The sequence below is a fragment of the Gekko japonicus genome, unplaced genomic scaffold (assembly GCF_001447785.1).
Source record: "Gekko japonicus isolate JY-2015 unplaced genomic scaffold, Gekko_japonicus_V1.1 scaffold1770, whole genome shotgun sequence".
Classification (NCBI taxonomy): Eukaryota; Metazoa; Chordata; class Lepidosauria; order Squamata; family Gekkonidae; genus Gekko; species Gekko japonicus.
This window is the reverse complement of record NW_015174892.1, coordinates 337467-365300: the sequence shown is the minus strand read 5'-3', so window position 1 is coordinate 365300 and position 27834 is coordinate 337467. Positions and strand designations below refer to the sequence as shown.

Here is a 27834-nt window from a genome sequence, read left to right as displayed (position 1 = left end):
GCCCATCCAGTCCAACACTCTGTGTCACACAGTGGCCAGAAATACCAGTGCCATCAGGAGGTCCAGCAGTGGGGCCAGGACATTAGAAGCCCTCCCACTGTTGACCCCCCCCCAAGCACCAAGAAGACAGAGCATCACTTGCCCCAGAGCCCCTATCTATACCTTGTGGCTAATAGCCACTGATGGACCTCTGCTCCATATGCTTATATAATTCCCTTTTGAAGCCGTCCATGCTTGTAGCCGCCACTTCCTGTGGCAGTGAATTCCAATGCCAAATCAGCCTTTTACCACCTCTGGCTGATTAGGCAGTTGGTTCCCTTCCTCGAATGCAACAACTTGGCGACAGTGATCCATGCGATAGTCACCTCGAGATTGGACTACTGTAATGCTCTCCACATGGGGCTGCCCTTGATCCAAAATCCAGAAGCGACAGCTAGCGCAAAATGCTACAGCCAGACTTCTGATAGGCCTCCCTATGCACATCCAGCCTGTTCTGAAAGCACTGCACTGGCTGCTGATAGCATACCCAATTCGCTTCAAGGTGCTGGTACTTACCTTTAAAGCCCTTTATGGTCAGGGGCCCACATACCTGAGGGAACGCCCACATGTTCCCCAGAGAGCACTGCGCTCAGGGTCACAAAATCAATTGGCCTCCCAGGTCCTAAAGATGCCAGGCTGGCCACAACCAGGGCCAGGGCCTTCTCAGTGGTGGCTCCATACTGGTGGAATGAGCTCCCAGAAGAGATAGGGCCCTCGGGACCTTTTACAGTTCCGTAGGGCCTGTAAGATGGAGCTCTTCCACCAAGCCTTTGACTAAGGAGCCGCACCAAATAACTTCAAATAGCAGAGAAGTGACAGTGCCCTGGTCCTTGGCTTACCACCAACAGCCTGTGCTGTTGCCTAAATATAGAGACCAACCACCAATATAGATCATCTGATTACAACACTAGTATTGGTTCTGCCTTCTGTAAGCATTGTTATAAGTACCTGATCACTTACTAGCACTTTATGATAATGTAGAGTTTTATTATTTGTTTTAAGATAGTATATAATTTTTTACCTATATGTTTAATCTCTTTGTAAGCCGCTCTGAGCCCGCTCCAGTGGGGAGGGTGGGGTATAAATTGAATAAATAAATAAATAAAGTTATTCACAAACTTTTTTTGTTTCTCAACAGTTTCTCAACAGTTTTCTGCACTGCATCCACAAGCATTTCCCCCCCGTGTCCTCTTCTTCCATTGCTTTCTCAACTCCTTCTACCAGGAGCTGTGCTATGTTGAATCCCACAATATCCATCACCTCTATTTTCATTGTCTCATGTTTTAAGAGGTTAATTATGTTTCTATACTTTGTGGAAGATTTCACCAAATCACTATTACTCTTAGGAAAATGGAAAAACACAAACTGCATTCACAAAAATTAAAGAAATACTGACTTTACTGACCTTTTAAAAAAAAAAAAATGACAAATTACTGACCAAGATGAAAAAACTGACTTCTACTGATTTTACTGACCATTTTCCAACCCTGTGAATGCGATAAAAGAAGGAAAGACAAGCCGAAGTGGCAAGAGGTGTATGAAAAAGGCAGTGATACAACACTACCACAGTCAAACAAACCTATTTCTCTGCTGAATGTAGATTACAAAATCTTTGCCACAGTACTGGCAGAAAGACTAAGAAAATGTATACCAAATTTAATACACACTGTTCAAACAGGCTTTGTACCAAAGAGATATATGAAAGATAATACATGGTTCAGAATAGACGCAATCGAATTTGTGAACAAGAAGAGAGAAAAAGCAACATTTTTGTTTCTGGATGCAGAGAAAGCATTTGACAATTCAACATGGCCTTTCTTACTGAATGTACTTCAAAATATGAGCTGTGGCTCTGAATTTCGGAACTGCATGCTAGAAAGTCAAAGATTTTAGAAGGAGGAGGAGGAGATTTGGATTTATACCCCGGCCTTCACTCAGAGTCTCAGAGCAGTTTATAATCTCCTTCCCTTCTTCTCCCCACAACAGAGACCCTGTGAGGTAGGAGGGGCTCAGAGAGCTCGGAGAGAACTGTGACTGACCCCAGGTCACCCAGCAGCTGCATGTGGAAGAGTGGGAAATCAAACCTGGTTCTCCAGATTAGAGTCCACCTCTCTTAACCACTACACCAAACTGGCTCTCTCATTTAATAAATGGGAAATTAACAGAAGCTATTGAAAAAGGAACACACCAGAGATGTCCTTTGTCACCTCTACTATTTATTCTAGCGATAAGAGATTTTAGTTATAAAGATAAGACAAGACACAAGGATCAAAGGATTAAAAGTGGATGATACAGAGTTTAAAATGAAAAACTATGCAGACAATGTGGTTCTAACAGTCTTGAATCCCCAAAAATCACTATAGTATGTAACAGAACATATTGAAGAACTTGGATCCTTTTCAGGATACAAAATTAACAGAAAGAAGAAAAAATGATAATGAAAATTTTAATGCAACAAGAAGATATTATAAAACATACAGATTGTACAGTAGCCACTAACCCCATTAAATATTTGGGAATAAATGTGACAGAGCAAAACTGTAATCTTTTCAAAAGCAATTACCAAAAGATTTGGCAATTGATACAAGCAGATCTTATCTATATGGAAAAAATTAAAAGTCTTGTGGCTAGGAAGAATTTCTGCAATTAAAATGTTACCAATACATATAGAAGAAAGAATACTGAAAGAGTGGCAGAGACAGATAAACAAATTTATTTGGAATGGCAAGAAACCAAGAGTAAGCTCTAAAAGTATTTTTGTGCACACGTGGGGACTGGCCCACGTATGCACAAACCTCCCCCGGCCCCCCAGCTGCCCCCGGAGCGCTGATTTAGCGATCCGCACTCCGGGGGCAACTTCGCTATTAGATATATAGATGCTGGGATTTATTGAGCCCTCCAAATTCTACACTTATGTCCCCAATTGAAGATTATCATGATAAACAACACGAGAAATAAAAATGATTTTTAAATGTATGGTAACATGATAAATGCTCAGGGGAAAATCAAGTCTTCGCAAGATATTAAAAGAAAAGGGAATAAACATTCAATGGTTGCAATATTATCAATCAGATTCAAGACTAAAGAAGATCATCAACATGGAGGGTGGAGCTTTAAGAGATGCAACCGAGTTTGAACAGCTCACTATAAAACAAAAAGAACATTTACTACGATGGATATATGTTATTATTCCAGCTAGTGAATAATGTATGATCAAATGGATGCAGAACTTTAGAGAACAGGTATCAATGCATCAGTGGGAACAGTTATGGGAGAAAGAAATCAAGTGTATAGAAAGTGGATAGAAACTGGATAGAAAGCCAGGTGTTAAGAGAAAACTGGTATAAAATGTTTTTAGATGGTATATAACCCCAAAGGATATTGAGAAAGCAGACAAAAAACTATAAAGGAAAATGTTGGAAATGTCAAGACGTGGATTGAACCTTTTTTCATACATGGTGGACTTGTAAACAAGCAAAAAGATATTGGAAGGAAATACATAGAAAAATGCAGAATATATTAAAATTTAAATTTCCTATAGAAGCTAAGAATACACTACTAGGGCTCTGACCTGGATAGCCCAGGCAAGTCCAATCTCGGAAACTAAGCAGGGCCAATCCCGGCAAGTACTTGGAAGATCTCCAAAGGCAACTTCGCTATTAGATATATAGATGCTGGGATTTATTGAGCCCTCCAAATTCTACACTTATGTCCCCAATTGAAGATTATCATGATAAACAACACGAGAAATAAAAATGATTTTTAAATGTATGGTAACATGATAAATGCACAAAAAAAAGAATATGCTATTAGGTATACTGCCTAAGAAATTACCGAAATTTTTGGAGGAGATATTCAAATATATGGTGACAACAACTAGAATTATCTACGGAGCAAAACAGAAACTAGATGTCCATTCACACTTAGAAGAATGTGAAAATAAACTTGCTGAATATGCAGTAATGGCAAAATTAACTTATTTGAGGAACAAATCAATTACGAAATTTGAGGAGAGATGGAATGTGTATTATGCAAGCAGAAGACCAATTTAGAAGAAAAAATAGTTAAAATTGTATATAAATGTATTGCAATATAGAAGAAGAATAAGAACAAGTTTTAAATGTTGAATGCCCAGGCGGCTCAGGCAGTGTGGTGCACTTGTGGGCTGGAGGCGCCAGAACGTGGCAAAGGCGCGCTCAGGGCCGGGCACTGACTACATAGGCAGTGGATAGAGTCGCCTTGAATTGAATCCTGCTCTTGCACCCAACTGATTTTGGCATGAATTGAATCCTGCTCTTGCACCCAACTGATTTTGGCATGAATTGAATCCTGCTCTTGCACCCAACTGATTTTGGCATGAATTGAATCCTGCTCTTGCACCCAACTGATTTTGGCATGAATTGAATCCTGCCACCCCAAATCAGCTTTATAATATAGGAGAGATAAAAGGGACTGGTGTGGGGAAGAAAAGCCTTAAGAGAATTTACATTTACCAGCACCTTCTGTTGGTGGATGGATGGATGCAACCCAACAGGGGACACTTTGGAGTGCACAATGGGTTTTGTAGAAAAAAAAAAAATGAGAAAATTAACAGTGAATTAAAGATGACCAGAAGAATGGGGAAGACATGTCACTTCAAATATGTAATATAAAAAATATTTACCAAATTGTAGCCAACTGGGTTTGTGGTAAGCTTGATTGCATAAGAATAGTTCTTGCTTGTGGACCTAATGAATTGGAAGCATTGAAACATGTAACATACCACACAGATTTAGTTTTTAGTATACAACTTTCAAAACAACCACAAGGGATAAGGCTCATATGACTTATTTTCAGTAAACAGTAGTACTAGCAAATCAGTTCTTTAGAGACACTCAGGTTTTGAGAGAAATCAAAGTAGCTACTGCATTCTCTCCCTTTATTCAGTTTTTTTGAACACTGTTGACCTATTGTAATGGAGATGCTGTATAAATGAATGAGTGCATATTTAAATGAATGAGTGCACAGCATTTAGTTCTCAGAGCTATATGTGGCCTTACTTCAGATATAAAAATGTGATGTGTACCTGTGTAAGCACTTACATGAGGTAGCATTCTTCATAAATATGTCTATTAAGCAGGTATGTGGTTACCTATATGTTTTCATCACATATACTGGGTGCCAACACAATTTGTCTGCCATTTAATTTATAGTCTGCCTTTCTCACTGTGACTCAAGGTGGGTTACATAGTAAGTCAGTACAATCAATAGGATGAGGAGGCATCTAATCAACAATGTAATAGGATTGGATCGCAGAAATCTGAAACAAGGCAGAAGTATTAAACATGACTTATTGAACAATGCAAGAAATAGTATTAAATAAGCAGAAATATAATACAGTGAGAACAATATAAAAACATACAGCAACAGATAATCTATATTAGTAATAAAGTCCACAATTATGTTCCCTCAACTGAAATGTCTTTCTGAATCATTCTGTTCTAATATAGCCTTATGTCCTATATAAAAATGCCCTCCTGAACAGTTCTGTTTTACACAGCTTGCCAAAAGCTAAAACTGTGGGTGCCTTCTTGACCTCCTCAGGCAGGCCATTCCATAGGGTGGGGGCTACTTCAGAGAATGCACATGTATGGGCATTTGTTGATCTTGCCCATTTGCAGGATGACACTCATAGAAGACCCTGCTCAGATGAGTGAAGCTTTCATGGTAGGTCACAGGAGGAGAACCGTTCCTGCAGATATGAGGGTCCAAGGCCCTGAAGGCCTTTGTATGTGATGGCCACTACCTTGAATTGAACCCAGTGACTAATGGGCAGTCCATGAAGTGGATCCAGTATAACCCCTGAGCTCTTGACTAAAGCAGCAAGGATCAGCCAAACCCATCAAAAGTGGGAACCACAATGTCCTTCAAGATCTCAGGATTTCCAAACATTACCTCCGTCTTGTCAGGATTCAGTTTCAGTTTGTTCACACTTAGCAGTGGCTCAAGACTGCCATTGCATCCTCAGAAGATTTTGGATAGAAAGATATAGAGCTGGGTATTGTCAGCATACTGATGCCATCCAATTCCAAAGCTACACATTATTTCTCCTACAGGCTTTACATAGATTGAACAGCATGGGGGCTAAGACTGCATCCTGTGGAACCCCATAGGACAAATCCCATAATTACGATAGCTGGTCTCCAGTGGCAACCCCTCAAGTCAGGCCTGTAATAAATAATTTAAACCAATACAAAGCACATCCCTAATACCTATTTCGCTCTCCAAACATCTCTGCATGTTAGCATGGTCTACTGTATCGAAACCAGCAAGTAAGTCCCGTAGAAGCAACAAAGAGGCACTGCTGTTGGTTGTCTACATTCAGACAAGATCATCAACTGAAGCCACCAGTAGTATCTCTGTCCCACAGCCTAGCCTGAAGCCAGATTGAAAAGAGTATAGAGCATATGAGTTATCCAAGGAGACCTGGAATTGGTCCACCACTGCTGTCTCAATTATCTTGCCCAGGAAAGGCATATAGAGACAGGGTGACACATCACACTTCTAGTTGTTTCTTTAAATGAAGGGATGGATTACCACCTCTCTGTGGCCAAGGAACCAAGATGGACAAGAGTTCAAAGCACAAGTGGCAGTCTTCACAGTTCCCAGGATCCTGTCAACATCCATCATAGTAACTGGGTCAAGCTGACCCCCAAAAAACCCAGATGTGAATCAGCCTTCTATCACAGACAATGGCCATCCTAAACCAACAACTTCTTTGGATGATTATGGAATTAAAGTATACTATCAAAGTATATTATCAAATGTGATCTGCTGACAGAACCAAGGTGGTTAAGGGGTATAAAAGTTTTCTTCTTAAAGGTAATGCAAGGACAAGGCAAACAAGAACCGTTCAATTTGTACAAGTTCTGTCCCTCACCTTCAAACAATCAATGGGAATTTGGAACTTTGCCTAGCCTTTTCTGGCAAGAGGCTTTTAACACAAATGTATCCTGTATACATGTTTCTTTTTTTTAAAGACTATCCACTTTGCACTGAAATAAAGATAGTCTTATGAGTATTAGGCTGCTCTAGCAATAATAGCAGAGATGAATGAAAAGGGAAGTCAACTGCCATGCTTGATTTCCCATGGATTAGAGTTTTATGACCTTTCTATAATGGTATGATGCCCTCAAACTGCCTAGCCTGGAGCATAAGCAGTCTGTGGTCTTGGGATGGTAGGGGAGAGGAGGCTGCTCTGTGTTGTTGCATTTTCCTCCTACTGAGCTAATCTGTATACTACGTTCCTAAGTGGAGCAGGCTCTAGGCTATCTTTATTCTAGCAGTCCAATGAGAGAATGGGAGGCAAAGAGAAGTTAGTTCATTCTTTCTGATACAATATCTTGCCGAGGCAGCTACTCTGGTCAAAGAGACATTATACTTTGCATTTGTAAGGACTTTTCAATGTACATTATAATCACTTTCAGTAATTCCCACAACAAACTTTCAAATGGATGCCAGTTTCATTATCTCTATATTACCAGGGCAAGTGTATGGGCTAAGAAATCAGTAGCTTACTTAAGGCAGCCTAATAAGTAGATGGCAAAGCTAAAGACTTCAAAGCACATACTTCATCCTCTTAACCGTGACATTAAAACAACATCTACCATATTTATTTCAGAGTCCACAATTCTAAAAACAATTATTTTAAACAAAAGCATTTTCTAATACCTGTTAAGTGTCCACTCATTGTTTTATCATGGCTATTGAACAGCTGCCTATATTTCAATCTTGATGACTGTGGAACAGCCCATTCTGCTGCAGGAGATGTACTAGAATTATGTAAAAAAACAGGCAATTATACATTCTTATAAGCAAAACACAACTGAATAAAGGATAAATAGTTATGGTTTAAAAAAATCTAACAGCTTATCAGTCGCTCTTATTTACCACTGAATGTTATTAAATGAATTTGTCAAAGTCAGCATGTTTTTCCAAAGAAAAGTTCTCATGTGCTACCTAAAAGGCTCTTCTTATGCTCTGTCTTTTTGTTCTAACCTCTCCATAAGCATGCACGTGTACTATACAAACACTCCATACAGCCTTCAAACTTGTCCCTTCTTTTCCCTGTGCCCAATTTTTCTTTATTTTGATGTGCTCTAAACTGTGTTTGTTGTGCATTGCTTTTGGTATTTGTAATTACAGAAAATCAAAAATAGCACAACTGTTAATGCAGTTAACACTAAAATAATAAATACTATCAATGATGATACAAGCAGCTACAATACCAGCTACCAACACATACTGACTCAAAGCATGGACAAACAATAAGACAACACCTAAACAATACATAAAAATGTCAACAGGCAGGCCTTATGTGGCATTCCAGAGTGAGGCCAGAGAATTCAGACATCATGCCAATCACAGTTAATGCCAAAGGCCCACAGAATGTGCTCAACAGCTTGTGAATGGCAAACATACTTTTTAAAAATTATGTTGGGGTTCACCCCAACACCTTTCCAAGCCAGAAAAAGAGCAAGACATTTCCCTGACCTTGCTCTAAGTGTCAGAGCTGTCTGAGCTTGCTTTTTTCCAAACCACACCAAAGTCATTGCTCCTCTTGGCCTCGGAAAAAATTGGAGTACCTGAGCTTGCTTTTTTCCAAACCACACCAAAGGTCAGTGCAAAAGAAACAAGTCATCGCTCCTCTTGGCCTTGGAAAAAAATTGGAGTACCCATGAAGCCGAGTATGGCACTCAGTGGCAAGTCCAAATTTTGGCCAGCTATCAAGGCTAGCCAAGATTTCTGAACCACTGATTAGCACCAACCAATGTTTATAAATTCATTTAAAACTCCAGTTTCTCAACTGTTCACAAAACAGTCAATTCAGACATCATTCAAACCATAGTTAAGCTACCTTAACTACAGTAATGGCAGATTGTGTTTTCCGCATAGGAACATGCTTCTCTTGTTCCCTGTTGTTGCTACAGGTGTCAATACAGCACAGCAGCAATGGGACTTGAATATGGCAGGTTTCCTCCCAGTTTCCCTGCTCCAGTTCCCCAGCAGTGGTCAATTTAGAACAGAAATAAAAAATCCCCCCTACCCTAGGGAAACCCTGGGAGGTGCTCAAATGCACAATGATGGTGTGGGAATGAAGGGGGGGAAACACTTCTGACAAGCATTGAACCTGAATAACCCAAACTACAAAGAATTGCTGCAAAACGTTCACAAATTCACAAAAACATGACAGTAATATGTAGACATTTTCATGATGTTTAAATTCCAAATGTCTTCTTTATTCCACAGATCAACAAATGACGAACATCTCGAGTTTCCAGAGTTCGTTTCGTGGTCTTTATCAAAAAACTGTTTTGCTGAATTTTTCCAAGCAATCCACTATTAGGAATCTCAATTTCAGAATGGCTATAAATAGCTCTTAAGTTAACCAACAATACTTTTTCAACGGACAACGTCATGTTTTTGTGAATTTGTGAACGTTTTGCAGCAATTCTTTGTAGTTTGGGTTATTCAGATTGCTGTGCCCTTTATTGCATCACCTGTATATTAAGCATTGAACCTGAGTCAAATAACTTGTATGGAAATGGTCAATGTCTGAATTGAGTCTGCCATTGCTACTACCAATAATGTCCTACCGTAGTCCACCTTTATATGGTCTTACCAAGGTTGAGGTACCCTACAGAAAACCTTTGCTACTGATCTTAAAGGACAGCGAGATCCGTATGAGCAAGGTGGTATAAAGGCTGGGCCTTTATAGGTTATAACTCGCATAGTGACTTTTACTCAGAATTATGAAGGCAACCAAGCCAATATTGAATAAATCACTTTAGTAGTTTATTCTTGACAATGGATAAGCTATTTCATTTTGCACCGCTGAAGCTTCTGGGTTAACAGGCCTTTAATGGGAAAGTAACATAAACAATACAGCAGTAACCAAGTCAAAGGTTTACTATGGTATGAATGAACGCATCCAGCTCCCCACTCTTCGGAAAGCCGTTCAGTTTGTGCACCGGATGGAAATGAAGAAAACACTCCTGGCAAACTGCAAACTTTGTCCTTAAATAAGCGTGAGATCCCATTCAGCTTCAATTATTTAGACCTTAACCAACCCATAACGTTCTCCAGAGTTCAGGCATTGCTTCAGATATACCACTGACAATCCCAGATTGGTTTACAAAGAAAGAGATGGTGGTCAGTATAATCAGGGAGACCACACTGAGAAGCTGATGTATTTCACTTAATGAGCTCATATAAAAACAGTTAACACCACAGTTCTTAGCAGCAAATTCCATAATTTTGTCATGTGATTGAAAAATACTTTCCTTTTACAGTCCAAAACCTTCACAAATAAATGTCACTGGATAGTACCAAGTATTAGTGTTATGAGAGTGCATACTGTAAGTCATATTTCATAGGGACAAGGAGCAGGCCTCCCAATACTACCATCTATGACTCTGCAAAGGCATGGAGCTAGAGCTAGAGCCAAGCTGTGTCTCCCACGTACAACCCATTGCACCTCAAGAGGTCTGGCACAATCAGTTTGCTCTGTCTATCTCTAGACGAACTGTCTATCATACCTACTAATAGAGTCTCTGCTATGTCTCAGCCTGAATCCAGAGCAAAAACCAGTCACACATCACCCCTTTAGTCCAGAAATGGGAACTCAACTCCCATCCCCTCAGACAGAAGCTTCTTTGAGCAGGGGAAGAGGTTACTGATGCAACAGGGTCTTCTGGAGTGGTGCTACCTCCCCAGGTGATCAGTGGCCATGGGGGGAGATGGCACAGTGTTCAAGGAAGAGAGCACAGTGTCTTGTGACAGTTCTCGCAAGCTGCCTAGGTTCAGTATAGTGCCTACACAAGATGTTGCACACTTTGTAAACAGGGCTGGAAAGCTGTTCAAGGAGCAAGTATGACTTCCCACTCAAGGCAGCATGGGATAGGGATCACCAGAAGGAAGAAGATCTTGAGTGCTGTAAATACCCTTTCCCTTCAGAGCCGATGACACAGGGAAAGCCAACATGGAAGTCATGTGCTGACCAAGGCAAATATGGGGCAGGCTCATCTGCACTGGGCACCCTACCAAACACCTGCCCAAAGGTATCACTTTGTACTTCTCAAACTTTGTGCATACCACAATTTCCACAGTAATTTGCTGTTCCTCTTTCCATTTTTTAAAAAAAGTTTATCCTTTGAAAAATTCTCAGTACACCTTTAGGTGCTCCTATATGAAAATAGGAAAGGTCTCTTTTAATCATTTTATTGCAATACTGTTAGAAATAAATTTTGATATGTTTATTTTTTTCTTGTTGGTATCCGCCATTGGGATTTTTATTTAAAGTTTAAATATTCCCCAAACTTCAGAATGTATGTTGCAACCAATGGAAGCAAAGTGCTTCATTAACAATAAATTATGCGTAACATCAGAGGAAACCAGTAACTGGCTCACACTGCCACAGAAAGCATGATCTTTTTTAAAAAAAATGTATGTGAGGATGTAACACGACAAGCACAAGAAGGAAAACATGGAGATCTAGCATACATGATGAATGTGATAGAGAGGTTCTGCTGCTAAGAACAGAAATGGAAGGAAGACAACCATTTAAACAATGCAATGGCATAGAGCTTTGTTCAAAAAAGCAATGGTAAGATAGCAGAATATGGGCACTGTCCAGAAACTGAACAGTGAAAATGATTTTTTTTAAAAAAACCCTGATAATTCTCAAATTCAAGACAGTACACACATTATCAGTTTTGTATAATAAATCTTTGCTATTTTTAGGCACATCTTTCCGCAACACAAAAAGGAAGGGGATGTGCAATATGAAATGTCTTTCAGTATGTACATAATTATGGTTACACACAAACATCTCCCACTGTGACAGAAATGCATTCGTCTAACTTCAGACTTCATTCTTTTGAATTGCACCATTATATTCCAAGGTCACATCGTTGAAGCTACATATTTGCATGCAGCCACTTCCCTTAAATTGAATGGGACATCTGTGCTCGAGTAGCTGTTGGACTGTCATCTATGACAAAGTGGCCAAACTGCATAAAGAAAAGCAGACGCACTTACCCAGGAACATCAAAAGATTGTGCCTTTTGCAATTTTGCATTTAACTGAGACCCTGCACCAGATCTACTGAAGGAAGAACTCTTTGGCAATGTGGCTGAAACACAAAAATTACATTTTAACCACATTAAGGTTAAGTGCAGCCAGGCAGTTAATGATAGGTGATGAATCCCAATTACCGGGTCATGTACTGAACAACTCATTAAGCAAGCAGTAGCTGCTATTCCAGGCACCCTTTTTATTTTGAACTTCTAATTTAAAGCACAATAAAATTCACTTAAACTGACTAATATTAGCAAACTTGTCGATTTATAATGACAAGCTATGTAAACCTATCAAGGACCTATGCGCCAGAACTATGATCAATTCAAGAGCTAAAATAATCCCGCTATTTAGGGAATTTATTTATTTATTTATTAAGATTTATACCCCGCCCTCCCCGCAGAGCGGGCTCAGGGCGGCTTACAAGGGGCAAAGCCCATATAAAACAGATAAAAGCAATAAAACATTAATAACAGTTAATAAAAATTATACTCAATTTAACAAGATGGTCTCCGGATGGTTCTCCAAGGGTGATGTTATCCTATAGCTCAACCAGGTAAATCCAGTGGCCACGCAGAAATTGTGGCAGATCTTCCTGGGCCTACATTTTGTTCATGGTTATGTTTAATTGCTTTTTTGATAACACATGAACAATCAATTTTAAAAGTATATTAAAACTGGTTCTCTTTTAGAGCTTTAATATTATAAGGTTTGCATTCATACAGTACATTATAGAACTTCAGCTACACAAAGATTTACAAATCAATTAGCAAACATGTGTTAAAAATTCAAGCATACCAGGATGACCAAAAGCAGGCAGAGGCTGGATAACAGCAGGCGCTCCATTGGCAAGAGGGGGTACAGCTGCCGTAGGAACAGAAGATACTAAAGGTGGAGACATTCCCACTACAGGAATGGATGCCATTGGCACAGGAGCAACAGCTGTAAGAGGTGGCATACTGGGAAGACCACCAATCCCTGTAAGGAAAGATTTTCACATTTAGCATCATCTACACTTTTATTCATGTTATTTACAAAGCAAAGAATTATATACCAATAAATGTAACATTAGGCTACAGACTGAAAATAAAATAAAAAGGTGAAACCACCATGACTACCCTAATAATGATCATGGGAATGGACCACATCTTTCACTGCAAATAGTTCCATCAAATTGTTAAATGCAATTCTGACAGAAGGATAACTAATATCTGCTTTAGAGAAAATAATTCACTTTGAACTGAGCAGAGAACGATGTATAGCAGCATGCAAAGACTCTATCGTAAGGTTGCCAGCCTCCAGGTGGGGCCTGGAGATCTCCAGCTGACAGAAATCAGCTCCCCTGGAGAAAATGGCTGCTTTGAAGGGTGGACTCTATGGCACTGTACCATGCTGAGGTCCCTCCCCTCCCCAAGCCTTGCCCTCTCCCGGATCCACCCCAAAAGTCTCCAGGTATTTTCCAACCCAGACCTGGCAACCATACTAAACAAATCAACATCGGGAGGGCATCTGCTCTTACCAAATCCTGGTGCACTAGAAATGGCAAGGGGAGGCTGTTTCATAATAGGAGGCAATGTAGAAGGGAGCTGATAACCTTGCAGTTTTAGTTTGATAAGCTTCATAGCTATAGAAAACTCTAGCTGATCCATCCTTCCATCATTGTTCATATCTGCAAGAGCCCTATAAAAAACATTTGGGGGGTTTTTAAGCATGACCTTGGAAACACTTCCAAAACAATGATTCATTATTCGAAACTCTGAACGTATGAATCATTAGTCCATTACTCCAATACTAACTGGCAAGCAGCTTTCTGAAGCCTAAGGAACAGGACATTCCCAGCCCTGCTACCTAAGATCCTTTTAAAGCAGAGACGCCAGGAAGCAAAACTAGGATCCCTTTTTTTTTTGTACCCCCCCATAGGGGATGTTTTTAATTGCATTTTCTAATAACTCCATACTAAAAACTACAAACAGAAAATCCAGGAAAGGGGAACTACCTCTATAGGAGAAAGTAAAGAAAACCCTCTAAAACCCAAGAGATGGTTGATCATACATACTTTTACAAATTTACCTTTAAACTTAAACACAAGTTAACTTTAGTTGAAAATGATCATCTAATTAAACATAAGAGCTTCATCAACATTTCTAATTTCATAAAAAGATTGTAGAACGATATACAATAAACTTCTTTTTAGGTATTCCAGAGCACACTGACAATCTATTTTTCCCCTTTCTGTGTCTCAACTGATAGCCTTGTTTAGGACCCCCCCCCCAATTTAGAGTCAGAGTCTTCCTCGGGGGATCCAGCCTCTCCTTCTTCCTTGCTCTCTTTGGCGTCATCGGTCGCACCTTCTCCTTTTGGACTGCTATGTTGACGCAAAAATTCATAAGCCTTTTCAACAGAGTCAATCCTTTCTTTACTATTTGCATATCTGAAGATTAGTCCCTCAGGTGTTAACCATCTGTAGGCAACATCATGCTTTTAGAGAAATAGTCAAGTCTCTATATTTCCTTCTTTTCCTTCTTATCTCAAATGGAACATCTTTCAGTATTCTTATATCTTTGTCTTTTAGCTTCAAAGCTCCATTAGATGCTTTCAGTAATTGGTCTCTCACTTTTCTTCAAGAGAATCTTATTGTAACTTTCCCTGGTAGATTATTCTTTCTAATAAATTCTGAATACAATCTATGTTTCCAAAACCGGAAACCCCGCAAAACTAGGATCCTCTGCATACAAAGCCTGGGCTCTTCTATCAAGTATTACTATCCCTTAGCCATTTAGTCTAAACTATCACATATGCAAAATTCTACACTGAGATCAAAGTCCACTGAATGCTTGCATCCCCTACATTTATGTCTCCAAAAAGCTACTTCTGCAAACCAATTACTTTTATATTTAAATTATAACAACTGAAGACTAGCAAGAAAACCCTGAGGAGCATGATGAAATATTTTGCCAGTAAAGTAAAGGTAAAGGTTCCCTTGCTCGAAAGCCAGTCGAATCCGACTCTAGGGTTGCGGTGCTCATCTCCGTTTCAAAGCCGAAGAGCCAGCGCTGTCCGAAGACGTTTCCGTGGTCATGTGGCCGGCATGACTAAACACCAAGGCGTACGGAATGCTGTTACCTTCCCACCGAAGTGGTACCTATTTATCTACTTGCAATTTCTTGCTTTCGAACTGCTAGGTTGGCAGGAGCTGGAACTAGAGATGGGAGCTCACTCCATCATGCGGCACCCGGGTCTCGAACTGCTGAACTACTGACCTTCCACAGCCTGCAGTTCAGCGTCTTAACCACTTGAGCCAGTACATCTCTGCAAAAGCCTCCCCTAAGAAAATTGCTTAGAACCATCTTTATTGTCATTTAAGTTCCAAATGAAGGCATTTTTGTTTCAATTAGCTTCTGTTAAAATTATGGTATTGGTTATTTGTTGCTACACCTCATTTTAGTCAATTCCAGTTTATTTTTCAGCTGGTTTTATCTGCTGTTTCAAATATTAAGTTTGGCTGATTTATTTTACGCTATATATGTTTTATGCAGTCTAAACTAGTTTAAGGAATCTGCTGTTTTCATCTGTATGTTATTTTAATGCATTTTTTTTACTGTTATGTGTCATCTTGGACATCTTCTGGAAATTTAATTATTATAAAGCAAAGACAATAAAGCTGTCTCAAATGTTTTATATGCAGCTGACAAAGTTATAATAGATTTTTTGTTGTTCAGTAGCACAGTCAAGTCTGACTCTTTGCAACCCCATGGACCACATCACACTGGCCCTCCTGTCTTCCGCTGTCCCCTGGAGTTTGCTCAATTTCATGTTCGTTATATTGATAACACTGTCTAACCATCTCATCCTTTGCCGTCCCCTTCTTCTTTGACCTTCAATTGTTCCCAGCATCAGGGTCTTCTCCAGTGAGTGCTCCCTTCTCATTTGGTGGCCAAAGTTTTTGAGTTTCAGCTTCAGTATCTGGCCTTCCAGGGAACAATCAGGGTTGATTTCTTTTAGATTTAGATTTACTAATTGTTTTAAGTGTTTATTTATTTACAAGTAAATAAGCTAGGAGAACTCATACTGATTCTGACAGATCCTGTTATAGAGCTCTGTGATGGACAGCCTTTGTTTCCTAGTGCAGCAATTTCAGAGAGCTGGGAGGTGGAGAGTTAACTCTCCACTGGAGTGGAGAGCTTGAGTGACAGGCTGCTCCCTTCCCCCCCTTCCCTCTGATTGGCCAGTACCAACTGAGGAGAACTATATGAGGGCATGGGCTTTTTGGAGTCATTCTGCCAGTGGGTCTTTGGGGAAGTCAGACAGTCAATCTGCTTCTGACAGAGTCGGTTGGAGTCAGTGAGTCTGACAGAGTCAGTCAGACAGGTTCAGCTTTGTAGTTAAGGGAAATGACCTAGATGATCTAGATGCTGACTGTAGCATAGGTCCACAGGAAGAACTACCCAATACAGTCCCTGTTCTATTAATGGACCATTTTAACCCTGTTTCCATGATGTATGTTAACAAACCACTGCTTGTGCCCTGGACCCTTTCTCATCCAGGCTTCTAAAATCATATAAAGACCATGTTTTAATGAATCCTTAGTACTATTATAAATCAAGAAATAACTCAGGGCACCTTCCCTTGACCACTCAAAGAGGCAGTTATCTCTGTTACTAAAAAAAAAAAATTCTCTATAGATAAAATGATGTAGCCAATTTTCACCCTGTCTCTAATCTGCCATTCCAGATCTGTCATGTAATGTATCTACTAGACAAAAATGCATAAAATATGTACAAGTAAAAATATGTAACAGAATTTTCTATATTGTTATTGCTGCCAAGTGTCACATAATGATGGTCTGTCATTAACCAAAGGACACTTTATATCCATAAGAAAAACTTACTACTTTCTTTTTAGCAGCTTTTGTTATGTAAAGTTCCATACAAGAGAGCCTTTTTGGAAGTCTGCTTTATTCCCTTCTAGACTTTAAATGTTCTCTGTCATAAAGCTGATGTCAGTGATACTAGAATTTATTGCTGTGACCAGAAATTTAGACAAACAAAAGGCAAAAAAAAATTCTTTGACAATGTGAAAAATTTAGTGTAAACAGGGATATCATATTTCACAGAAATTGTAAAGTCTTTGGTTTCAAAAGGAAAAGTATAATACTGTCTACTTGTCCTCCCTTCTTTCCAAGTTTCAGCATGAGTAGAGCAAAACTCATGTCTACTTCAATTTGGTTACTGTCTTCAGAAGCATTAGAGCTTGATTTGAAAGCCTACATAAAACACTTCTTAATGGCTTATGGGCTCACCAGCCACAAATCCCATAAAGAAGAGGCCAGTAAAAGAATTATGCAGAAACCAGAAGCTCACTGACAGTTCTACAACAGCAAATGGCATTGTGATACCTTAACGACAAATGCATCACAAAAGACTGTTAATTTAGTTGCAGCAAATTGCTAATTTTCAGAATTTGTAAATAAAAAACTTACCATATCTGTGCTAAAACTGGTTGAGGTAACCCAGACTGGAAAAAAAAGTTCCTAGCTTGATCCCCTGTAAAGGAGGAGGTAGTTATTTCAAGTAAGAGACAAAAGGACTGGCAAATAACAAGAAGCATTTATATCATGCTTTTAGAGTTTAAAGTCCTTTACATACATTTTCTGAACAATATTTACAATAACCTTATAAGTAGGCTGGTATTATTTATTATCCCTATCTGGCAGACAGTGGGAGGAACGATGCCTAAAGTGTGTTCCTGCTAGAGGCAAGGTATGAACTGGTAACTTACTCGTTCACAGATCAACCTCTTCGGGCCAAACTACACCCAATATTTAACATGTGGTCCCAATAAGGACTTGCAGTAGGACACCAGCTCTGAATTCCTTTTGGCAAAACAATTTGGAAACACCACAGGGGTCTGACTCTGGAAGGAAGCACAGACTGAGGGAAGAAGGGACTCTTGCCCCCCCCCCATGCCATTTCCCTAACTTGAAATGGCCCCATAAAGTGTTATTTAACCCAGGGGGGGGGGCACATTTGCAAGTATTCAGTGCACATGCAGCCCTCCCAGAGTCATTTTGGAGTGGAAAAACAGTGCCCAGGGAGGCAGGAGTCCCTCCTCCCTCCACACCAGTGTTCCAACCAGAATCAGGCCCTTGCAGCATTTCTACTTTGAGTTGCTATGGCAAACTTGCAGCTGCTGAATGGCTGCAAGTCCCTGTGGCAATCAAACGTAAAATGGAACATGTAGCTTGGGCCTAAGAACAATATCATATATCCACAATAAATATACTGTTCTATTAACAAGTTATACATCTCTTAAGTATTTGTTTAGAAGAATAGGAGCATGAGAAATATGCATGACTACAAACTGAAACATCTGTGCTTTAGTCAATAGGAAATTCACACTATATTAACATCAGTTTAGATAGAAGAAAGGGAAACATATGGTTCCTGCTGTCTAGTCTATTTTAATGGCTTTGATTTATTGGAATGTATGCCTTGGAAAGCAAGGAAGCAAAACACTTTCTCCACAGGATGTATTCTCACCAATAAATAAATGAAACACATTTCCATGTATTTTTAAGGGAGCACATGTAAATTCAACACTGCTCTCAGCCAAAGAAGTATGGCAAAGAGGCACAGCAGCACAGAATAAGCAGCATGTGAACATATATACCTGTTACATTCCAGGAAGAAATTTCCACTTCTATGAGTGTGAATACATCCCATCCCCTCTCCTCAGTCTCCTGACCATCCAATCAAATCTCTAATACTTTATTGCTTCATGTGGACAGATGACTTAGTCATGGAGATGTCATATTCAAATAACAGTAGTACAGACCAGTTTAAATTAATTCTAGACAATCTTCCAAAGTTCAAGACAGCTCACAAAAACATAAATACAAATAAAACTTGACAACAAAATCAGCAATAAACATGCAAGTTCAAAACCAGGTTAAAATCCTAAAAAGGAGCAATTAAAAGCCAGCAGAGTAACCTGGTCTCTGGAGAACAGGTCTACCCACGCCTTTCCATAATATTGGTAAACCTGGCCCACAGAGAACAGGTATACCCACCCCTTTCCACTATATTGGTAGACCTGGCCTTGGACCATCGCCTTGCGCTGACCCTCAGAAAACATACCAGCACACAGGAGAGAAAACATTAATCTACTTTGTTTTTTAGTGAACTATGACAACCAGCATTACAGCTCAAGTATAACAGAGGTGGAACAATCACTGTCAGAACCCTGCCTAACCTAACAAACAGGAAGTTGCTTAAATGTTATCTACCTGCCCAAACTACTTATTTATTCAAATATTTATATCCCACTTTCCCCTGTAATTCAAGGCAGCTTACAAATCATACTGAAAAGCATAATAGGGGTATGTGCAAAACATCTGTTTTTTTCTGGCTCAATTATAGTGGAGGGGACTGTAGAATCATATGGGACCTTTAAAAAGATGCAGTTCAAAGTCTCACATGCACAAGACTTTGAGACTCTAACAGCTTAACTTGAGTCCTATTCAAGCCAGACAACAACTATGAATTCTGTGCCGAAACATAATTCTTAGGCATCAGGTGCCCCTGATTCCCCATAAAGAGTCTCCTCACACACCTTCTCACCTGAAACAGCCCCAGAAAGCTGCTATTTGTACTACTGGAAAAACTTACATGCAGCCCATCTTATCTTACTGAGGGGGCAAGCAGCAGCACACTGCTGGCTGCTTCTCCTTCTCTGTGTAGGATGTAATCAACAGTTAAAGCCATTTTTTCCATGCATGCCAGAAAAAGAAATACTGTAGTTGCAACAGAGAGCCTGTCTCTCCTCTTATCACCCCAGAATCACAAAAGCAATTGCCTAATTCTTTCATTTCAGGTCTTCAGCATTTTGGGCAACATACTTTAATCACATTACACTGTATTACTGAGCTCACTGCAAGCATGTCTAGGCTTCTCCGCCTTGTAGTCTTAAAACACAAGTACATTGTCACTTGGGTACATGACCTGGGCTGGGGCAACTGCTACTTGCCCCAGGGAAGCACCAAATTACATGGCTGAGGAATAGACATTATATAAAACAATGCATTACCAGTGATAAATCCAGATACTGGTTTCAAACTGTGGAACTGTTGATCATGCTTAGCTCTCTCATCCACAGTTATAGCCCAGATGTCCAGGTTGCCTATTTGTAATGAAGAAATTGAGAAAACAAAAGAAGGTTCATTATAAAAGAATCTCTATTATTCCCAATATGTTTAGATTTTACAACACCATCCAATTAGAAAATATTTTCTCCATCCAGAAAGTAGCCTAAACAGCTCCTAGAGGTCCAAGGCATTCTAAAGGTCTGGAGGTTCTGCAAGAGGTACAGGAAACTGTGGACTGCTCTGTGGAGGTCTGCCCATAGGTCTACATAGATCTGCCCATATAAGCATGTGATGCCTTGGGGTGCAAACAACATGAGCTTGCTGGCTGAAAGGACAGCAACTGCCAGATCACCAGTAGCAACCATATACTTTATTTTGGTGACCAGCAGGGACACCTCTAGTATAAGACTAGACAAGCCAGTTAATTTTTTTAAAAAGCTGACAACAGCACATGGAAAGAGGAACTGCCTCTTTCAAAATACAACAGGGCTGCATCCTATGCCATCAGTATCACATGTTAGAGAAGAGGGCTTGTTACAAAACAACCACCACTTAAGCCTCAGAAACTTTCCCTCAACAGATAGCAGGCATGAAAGGGACACGCTTGTGGTGTCATTGTAGAGTAGCCAGCAAGAAAGCTGAACTTCACCGCTACTGGAAGCAAAGGCTAGCTACCAAGCTCAGACAAAATCTGTGGATCCCTCCCTGTTGAAAACAAGTCTATTACATTGATATGACTTTCTGAAATGACTGATTGGCCCACAGATCATTCATGAGGTCCTCAGATTGTGGCTCTTGATGGATTTGCTCCAGTCATCCTTTCTTCCTGCAACAACCCAAGAACACTTCACCTCACACAAGGTTTAAATCATTTTTCCAACTGCTGTAACTGCATACCAAGATTAATAGAAAGATTTTTGGTTCTTAAAATCAAGCTATTTATTTGGGTAAAATATTTTTGAAATAAAATTGATTAAACTAAGCTTTTTAAAAATGTCCTGGTGCTTACCCCCAAAAGGTGTTGGAAATTGAGCCATGGTTCAGTCAACTTCCACTTGCTATTCGATGCCTGAAATAAAGAGTGGTACATTGGCACTGGCATGCAACAAGAGCAAAAACAGTAACAACTTATTTCAGAGCCAGTTTGCTATATTATATAGGGTCGCTCGTTACACCACTCACTGATATACAGAAAAAAGTCAGAAGAAATGTGTTAACTGGGTAAATGTAAACTGTGGGAAAAGTCCAATCAAATGCTACAACTGCCCATCTTCCACCTTGCTGCTGACTGCACCAACACTCCCATTCAAACAATATTTCTTCTCTGAACTGTGACAAGGTCCTTTTGTTCTTGTCTGCCACTTGGTCAGTCACATCATTAACACACACACACTCCCACTATGGACTTATTAGAAGCTGGGCAAGGCAAAAAGTCTTCCTGTGTGACTTTTCATGGGGTTGCGGTAACAATCAAAGAATACAGCAATCAGCACAGGGCAGCTACCTGTACTTAGTTCACACACCACAGACATACCTAACAGTGAGGGATGTTTTGCTGCTGTGAAACGTAGGGAATTGTAGCTGCTTTGCACAGGTGGCAGCGACTGTTTAAAGGACCCTGAGCCTTTGCAAAGTTGAATGAGCAAGGCCATTGCCTTGTCAGCTTTGCCTGTCCTCTGCTGCTCCGCCTCATTCCCAGAGTCTGTTCTTCTGCAGGTCTAGTCAAATCTGTACATAGCTTGAATAATATAAAACCCTTAACTGAAGCTCATTTGCCCCAACACTAAACTTCAGTTTTGGAGTGAAAGGGCATCATGTTATCACACAAACGGTCAAACTCGGGCTGAGGCTGGAGATCCAAGTTTAGCCTTAAAAAGCAGCTGCAGGGAGGCCTAGTTTGAAATAATGACCGGCACTTTATTTCTGTAATCCTGCTTCAAAATCCCAGAGGGGCGGCCATGTTATTTCACTGCAGTGACAATCAACAGGACACCTGTAGCACCGTAGAGGAACCATTTTACTCCGGCTTCAGTTTACATGGACTACAATTCACCTGTTTTTATTTCATGCTTCCAAGGACTTCAGCTATAGATTACAACAGGATTCACCAATGTGGTGCCCATGGGCACCATGTTGCCTGCTGAGCTTTCCAGAAAGTGTCCAGGGCCTTTGTCAGACAGGGCTTGTTATTGGCTGCCTTCATTCAAATGAAAGGGTTTTCCATGGATGCAACAGCAGCAGCCACCACAAAAAGATCAGAATTAGTAAGCATCCAGACCTGTTGTTCCATTCCTCTTCAGATACTTTCCTTCTTTTTATTCCCTGTATAGGAAAATTGATTCCTATAGACCCTGCCTTCCCCCTGGCATGTACCCCCTGTTGTTCTGACTTCCTATGCAAGCCAGATGGCTGAACATTTGGTCAAATTGCCCCCATAAACATTCCTCTACTTGCTGGCAGAGGCCAGAAGCATGCAAAAACGCACGTAGGCTCAAGGATGAGGTGGGACCCTGGGGTATCATCTTACTGCAGAGGATGATTCCCGGACCCAACCTATCCCCCAACAATTGCCATGACAACCCCAAAAGGTGAACACCCATGTCTCCTTGCGATTGGCTACTGGCCATGGCTGATCATAATGAGATTGGGGTTCAATTGTCTGATCCCTTGGAAGGGAGCTCAGTTTCTTCTCTTGCTCTCTACTTCATGTTGAATTGTACCTGGGAAAGGCTGTCCCAGGCAGACAAAGAACTCCATGTGAGCTGAAGCACATGGCTATGTGCCCGCAAGGATGGAGCTATTGTTTCTCAAGATATTGGACTCTTACTATGGACTATTGACCCTACCTGATGTTGGTAAATATGCTCTATTGTGTAGTTAGGCAAAACCTTGCTTAGCCTTTCTTATTTTGGAAGTATTATTATTTCTGATTGCAAGCCTGTACTTAATAAACTTTATTCTTGTTATAAAGATTGTCTGTTGATGTGTGACTGACTCCAAGCCTCTTTCCTGTTGCCTGAAACTGCTCACCACATTATGCTACCTGGCTAAGAGTATTCTTGTAATAAGTCCCAGAGGCCAGTTAAGAGTTTGAACCTTGCTCTTGCACTGGAAGGGGACCATAGTTGAAAAAGGTTCTGGTGGTTATTGTCTTAAATCCAGAGAGCCTACCTCTCCTGGGTTCTTGTGTAAATTCTTTGTTCCAGTAAAGAATTCTTTCCCCTCCCAGTCCGGTGTGGTCTGGGGAGGAGAGAGAAATCTTGACATTCCCTCTTCTCTTTCTCCCATCCTTCCCTTGGACTTTCCTTTGTTTCTTTTAATGCCCCTACTGCAATTCTTTTGCAAAGTAAAAAGAAAGGTATTGTACAGTAGCCATTGAGGTTTGGCTCCATCTCCTACGACAGCTATTTTGGGGTGGTGTTGACCAACCCCTCTTCAAATTTCAGAGGTGCCCCCAGGCTAAAAAAGGTTGGGGACCCCTGGACTACAACACTGAGGCATACAATATTTCACAACTGTCTTGGCTGAACACCACTTATCCATTCAAATGAGCATTTACACAATACAGTATCTGTATGTCTGCTATACATTCACAACCTTCTGAGATCACCTTCTAAAATATTAGGTCTTGTTGTAGTCTTTTTGTTGTTATTTTTGCACTTTTTGTGTGTGTGCACATGTACCCGTGCCAGGAAGTCATGGCGACCTCAGCTGTGGGGATTAATGTGATATTTATTAATTAGAATACAAAGGAGGACATTGATTCTTGTTTCCCGATGTTCACACATACAAACACCACTCAGGAACACCTCTTCTCCATTCAGAGGAAATCAAATTTGAAACAGTTATCAAAAAGTGAAGATCTTCTGCCTCTACCAGAACAGGGGAAAGAGGGATCCCAGAATAATGGCAAGGCTTATTCCAGGAAGGCCTGCTGATTCCAAACAATGAAGTATTTCAAGCTTTTGTTAAATAATACTTAATAATGCTTAAGAACTAATTAAAAAGGAAAGTTTTACTTTTGCAATTCCTGCTAAAACAAAAGACCAGTCCCTTTGAAACTTTCCATAGGCTTCATTCAGACATACAAACTTCACTCTGTTCATGACAACAATGATCCATGAAGTATTTGGGCTCACACATTCCTTCAACTTTCCTACTGACCATAGCACAGAGACTGAAAACTTCTTGATTTGGAACAAGCTTCCCTTGGCAACATCCAAGGCCTTATTCTCATCACCTGGCTTATTGTTATCGATGTCTGAACACAGCCATAAAATCTACATAGCTCAATATACTAAACTTGAAAAAAAATGTTTGTATATTTATATTCTACCTTTCTCCCCAATGGGGACTTAAGGTCGCTTACAACATCTAATTTAGCCTTACAATAACTGTGAATTAGGTTAAGTTTAGAGGGAATGACCCAAGTCACCCAGCTAGCTTCCACTTTTAGAGTGGGGATACAAACCCAGTTCTGCCAGATCCTGGACCAGCACTTTAGTTACTATACAATCCTGGCTCTCATTTTAAGAAGCTACACAACATACATGCCCCATGGAAAACTGGATGTTCCGACCTTTAATTCAGGAGGTTGGTTGAAGTCACTGAGCTGTTGTGATTGTGTCTGTCACAGTCAATTATTACTCTGTACTCTTTACTGTACAGTAAAAACAAGACCTGTAGCTGACTGTGGCTCAGATCATGAGCTACTCATTGCAAAATTCAGACTTAAACTGAAGAAAATTGGGAAAACCACTAGGCCATTCAGGTTTGACCTAGATCGCATCCCTGATGAATATACAGTAGAGGTGAAGAATAGATTCAAGGGTCTAGATTTGATAGATAGAGTTCCTGAAGAACTATGGACGGAGGTTTGTGACATTGTACAGGAGGCAGCAATCACCACCATCCCAAAGAAAAAGAAATGCAAGAAAGCAAAGTGGCTTTCTGATGAGGCTTTACAAATAGCAGAGGAAAGAAGGAAAGCGAAAGGCAAAGGAGAAAAGGAAAGATATACCCAACTGAATGCAGATTTCCAGAGAACAGCAAGGAGAGATAAGGAGGCCTTCCTGAATGAACAGTGCAAAGTAATAGAAGAAAACAATAGAATGGGAAGGACTAGAGATCTCTTCAAGAAAATTGGAGAAATCAAGGGAGCGTTCCATGCAAAGCTGGCCATGATAAAGGACAAAAACGGTAGGGACCTAACAGAAGCAGAAGAGATTAGGAAAAGATGGCAAGAATACACAGAAGAACTATACAAGAAAGACCTCGATGTCCTTGACAACCACGACGGTATAATCACTGACCTCGAGCCAGACATCCTGGAATGTGAAGTTAAATGGGCCTTAGAAAGCATTACTAACAACAAAGCTAGTGGAGGTGATGGTATCCCAGCTGAGCTATTCAAAGTCTTAGAAGATGATGCTGTTAAAGTGCTGCACTCAATTTGCCAGCAAATTTGGAAAACGCAACAGTGGCCACAGGATTGGAAAAGGTCAGTATACATTCCAATCCCAAAGAAGGGCAATGCCAAAGAATGTTCAAACTATCGCACAATTGCACTCATATCACACGCTAGCAAGGTCATGCTCAAGATCCTACAAGCTAGGCTTCAACAGTACGTGGATAGAGAACTACCAGAAGTACAAGCTGGGTTTCGAAGAGGTAGAGGAACGAGAGATCATATTGCCAACATTCGCTGGATTATGGAGAAAGCAAGAGAGTACCAGAAAAATATCTACTTCTGCTTCATTGACTATGCTAAAGCCTTTGACTGTGTGGATCACAACAAACTATGGCAGGTCCTTAAAGAGATGGGAGTACCAGACCACCTCACATGTCTCTTGAGAAACCTGTATAAGGGCCAAGAAGCGACAGTTAGAACCGGATACGGAACAACTGATTGGTTCAGCATAGGAAAAGGAGTACGACAAGGATGTATACTGTCACCTTGCTTATTTAATATATATGCAGAGTACATCATGCGAAATGCTGGCCTGGATGAATCACAAGCGGGAATTAAGATTGCTGGGGAAAAGATCAACAACCTCAGATATGCAGATGATACCACTCTAATGGCTGAAAGTGAAAAGGATCTAAAGAGCCTCTTGCTCAGAGTAAAAGAGGAGAGCGCAAAAGTGGGCTTGAAGCTCAACATCAAAAAAACTAAGATCATGGCATCCGGCCCCATCACTCCTTGGCAAATAGAAGGGGAAGTCGTGGAAGTAGTGACAGACTTCACGTTCCTGGGATCCCAGATCACCGCAGACTGTGACTGCAGCCATGAAATTAAAAGACGCCTGCTCCTTGGGAGGAAAGCGATGGCGAACCTAAACAGCATGATAAAAAGTAGAGACATCACCCTGCCAACAAAAGTCCGCATGGTCAAAGCAATGGTATTCCCAGTAGTCATGTATGGCTGTGAGAGTTGGACTATAAGGAAGGCCGAGCGCCGAAGAATAGATTCTTTTGAACTATGGTGCTGGAGAAGACTCTTGAGAGTCCCTTGGACTGCAAGAAGAACAACTGAACCGTGAAGCAGCATGTCTTCTGAGACAGGAATGGCTAGAGGAGGAGTCACCACCATCTCCTGTAGCAACGTGAACCAAGGATGACGATGCCAGTACGGTGCCACCACTACGATCTCTGCCCTTAGAACTCATATCCTCCGGAGAAGCTTGGGAAGTACAGGAAGAGGAGGAAATGTATAGAGGAGCCCCTCGGGCCTAGAGAACAGAAGGGCATCCATGGCCTCCACCTGGGGATGAAAATATCTGATGTAAAATCTGTCCAGTTGGTTGTTGAGCGGAGAGGCTGCTCTGAGCCGGAAAAAACAAACTCTGTTGTGTAGGGACCATTCACCCTCCTGGACTGTCTCGCTGTTCAGCCAATCTGCTTGGGTGTTGATGACTCCCTTCACATACTTTGCCCTGATCAATGTCAGATTGGATTCTGCCCAATTCAATAACTGAGTCGCTTCCCTGTGTAGGGCTAAGGACCTTGAACCCCCGTTTGTTGAGGTAAGCCTTCGCTGAGATGTTGTCCATCTGAACAAGGATGTGGTTCCCCCTGATCTGAGGGGCGAAGTGTTGAAAAGCCCACCTAATGGCTCGAAGCTCCAGGAGATTAAACGGCAGTTTCCTTTCTGCTATGGACCATCTGTCCTGCACTGGTTGATGGAGTAAGGTGCCCCCCCCCAGTCTGATAGACTGGTGTCAGAGAAAACTTGGATCCGGTCATGGATCCATGCACAGACTTAATTTCACCTGGAGAGGTACTATGGACCATCTGCCCACTTCAAGGAAATATCTATCCATAAGGCAATAGAGTTTTGGTATGGCTGTAAAATAGTTGTAGTTTTCTGGAGTGAAAACCTTCCCCATTGTAGCGTGTCAAAAGCCACGACCATGAGGCCCATCATCTTGGTCAGGGTGAAGTCCTGGCTTGAATAATTTGGTTAACCTACTCTTTGATCTTTCTGGCCTTTTTGACAGGAAGATAAAGCTTTGTAGCTTGAGTGTCCATCACCA

The 27834-nt window shown here is 40.7% G+C and overlaps 1 protein-coding gene across 1 annotated transcript in view; it reads right to left on the bottom strand.

The window, feature by feature from the left end:
- The window catches only part of ITSN1 (intersectin 1), a gene marked incomplete at its 3' end in the record, with an annotated part of 77127 nt that overhangs the window by 27766 nt on the left and 21527 nt on the right, over positions 1-27834 (bottom strand). Inside the window, exons 2-9 of the mRNA XM_015424935.1 lie at positions 21309-21368; positions 20242-20334; positions 17636-17699; positions 13676-13836; positions 12955-13134; positions 12118-12211; positions 7750-7850; positions 4703-4766 (exon numbers count right to left, since the gene is read on the bottom strand). Coding sequence (XP_015280421.1) covers positions 4703-4766; positions 7750-7850; positions 12118-12211; positions 12955-13134; positions 13676-13836; positions 17636-17699; positions 20242-20334; positions 21309-21336 — 785 coding nt within the window. The remainder of the gene's footprint in view (positions 1-4702; positions 4767-7749; positions 7851-12117; positions 12212-12954; positions 13135-13675; positions 13837-17635; positions 17700-20241; positions 20335-21308; positions 21369-27834) is intronic.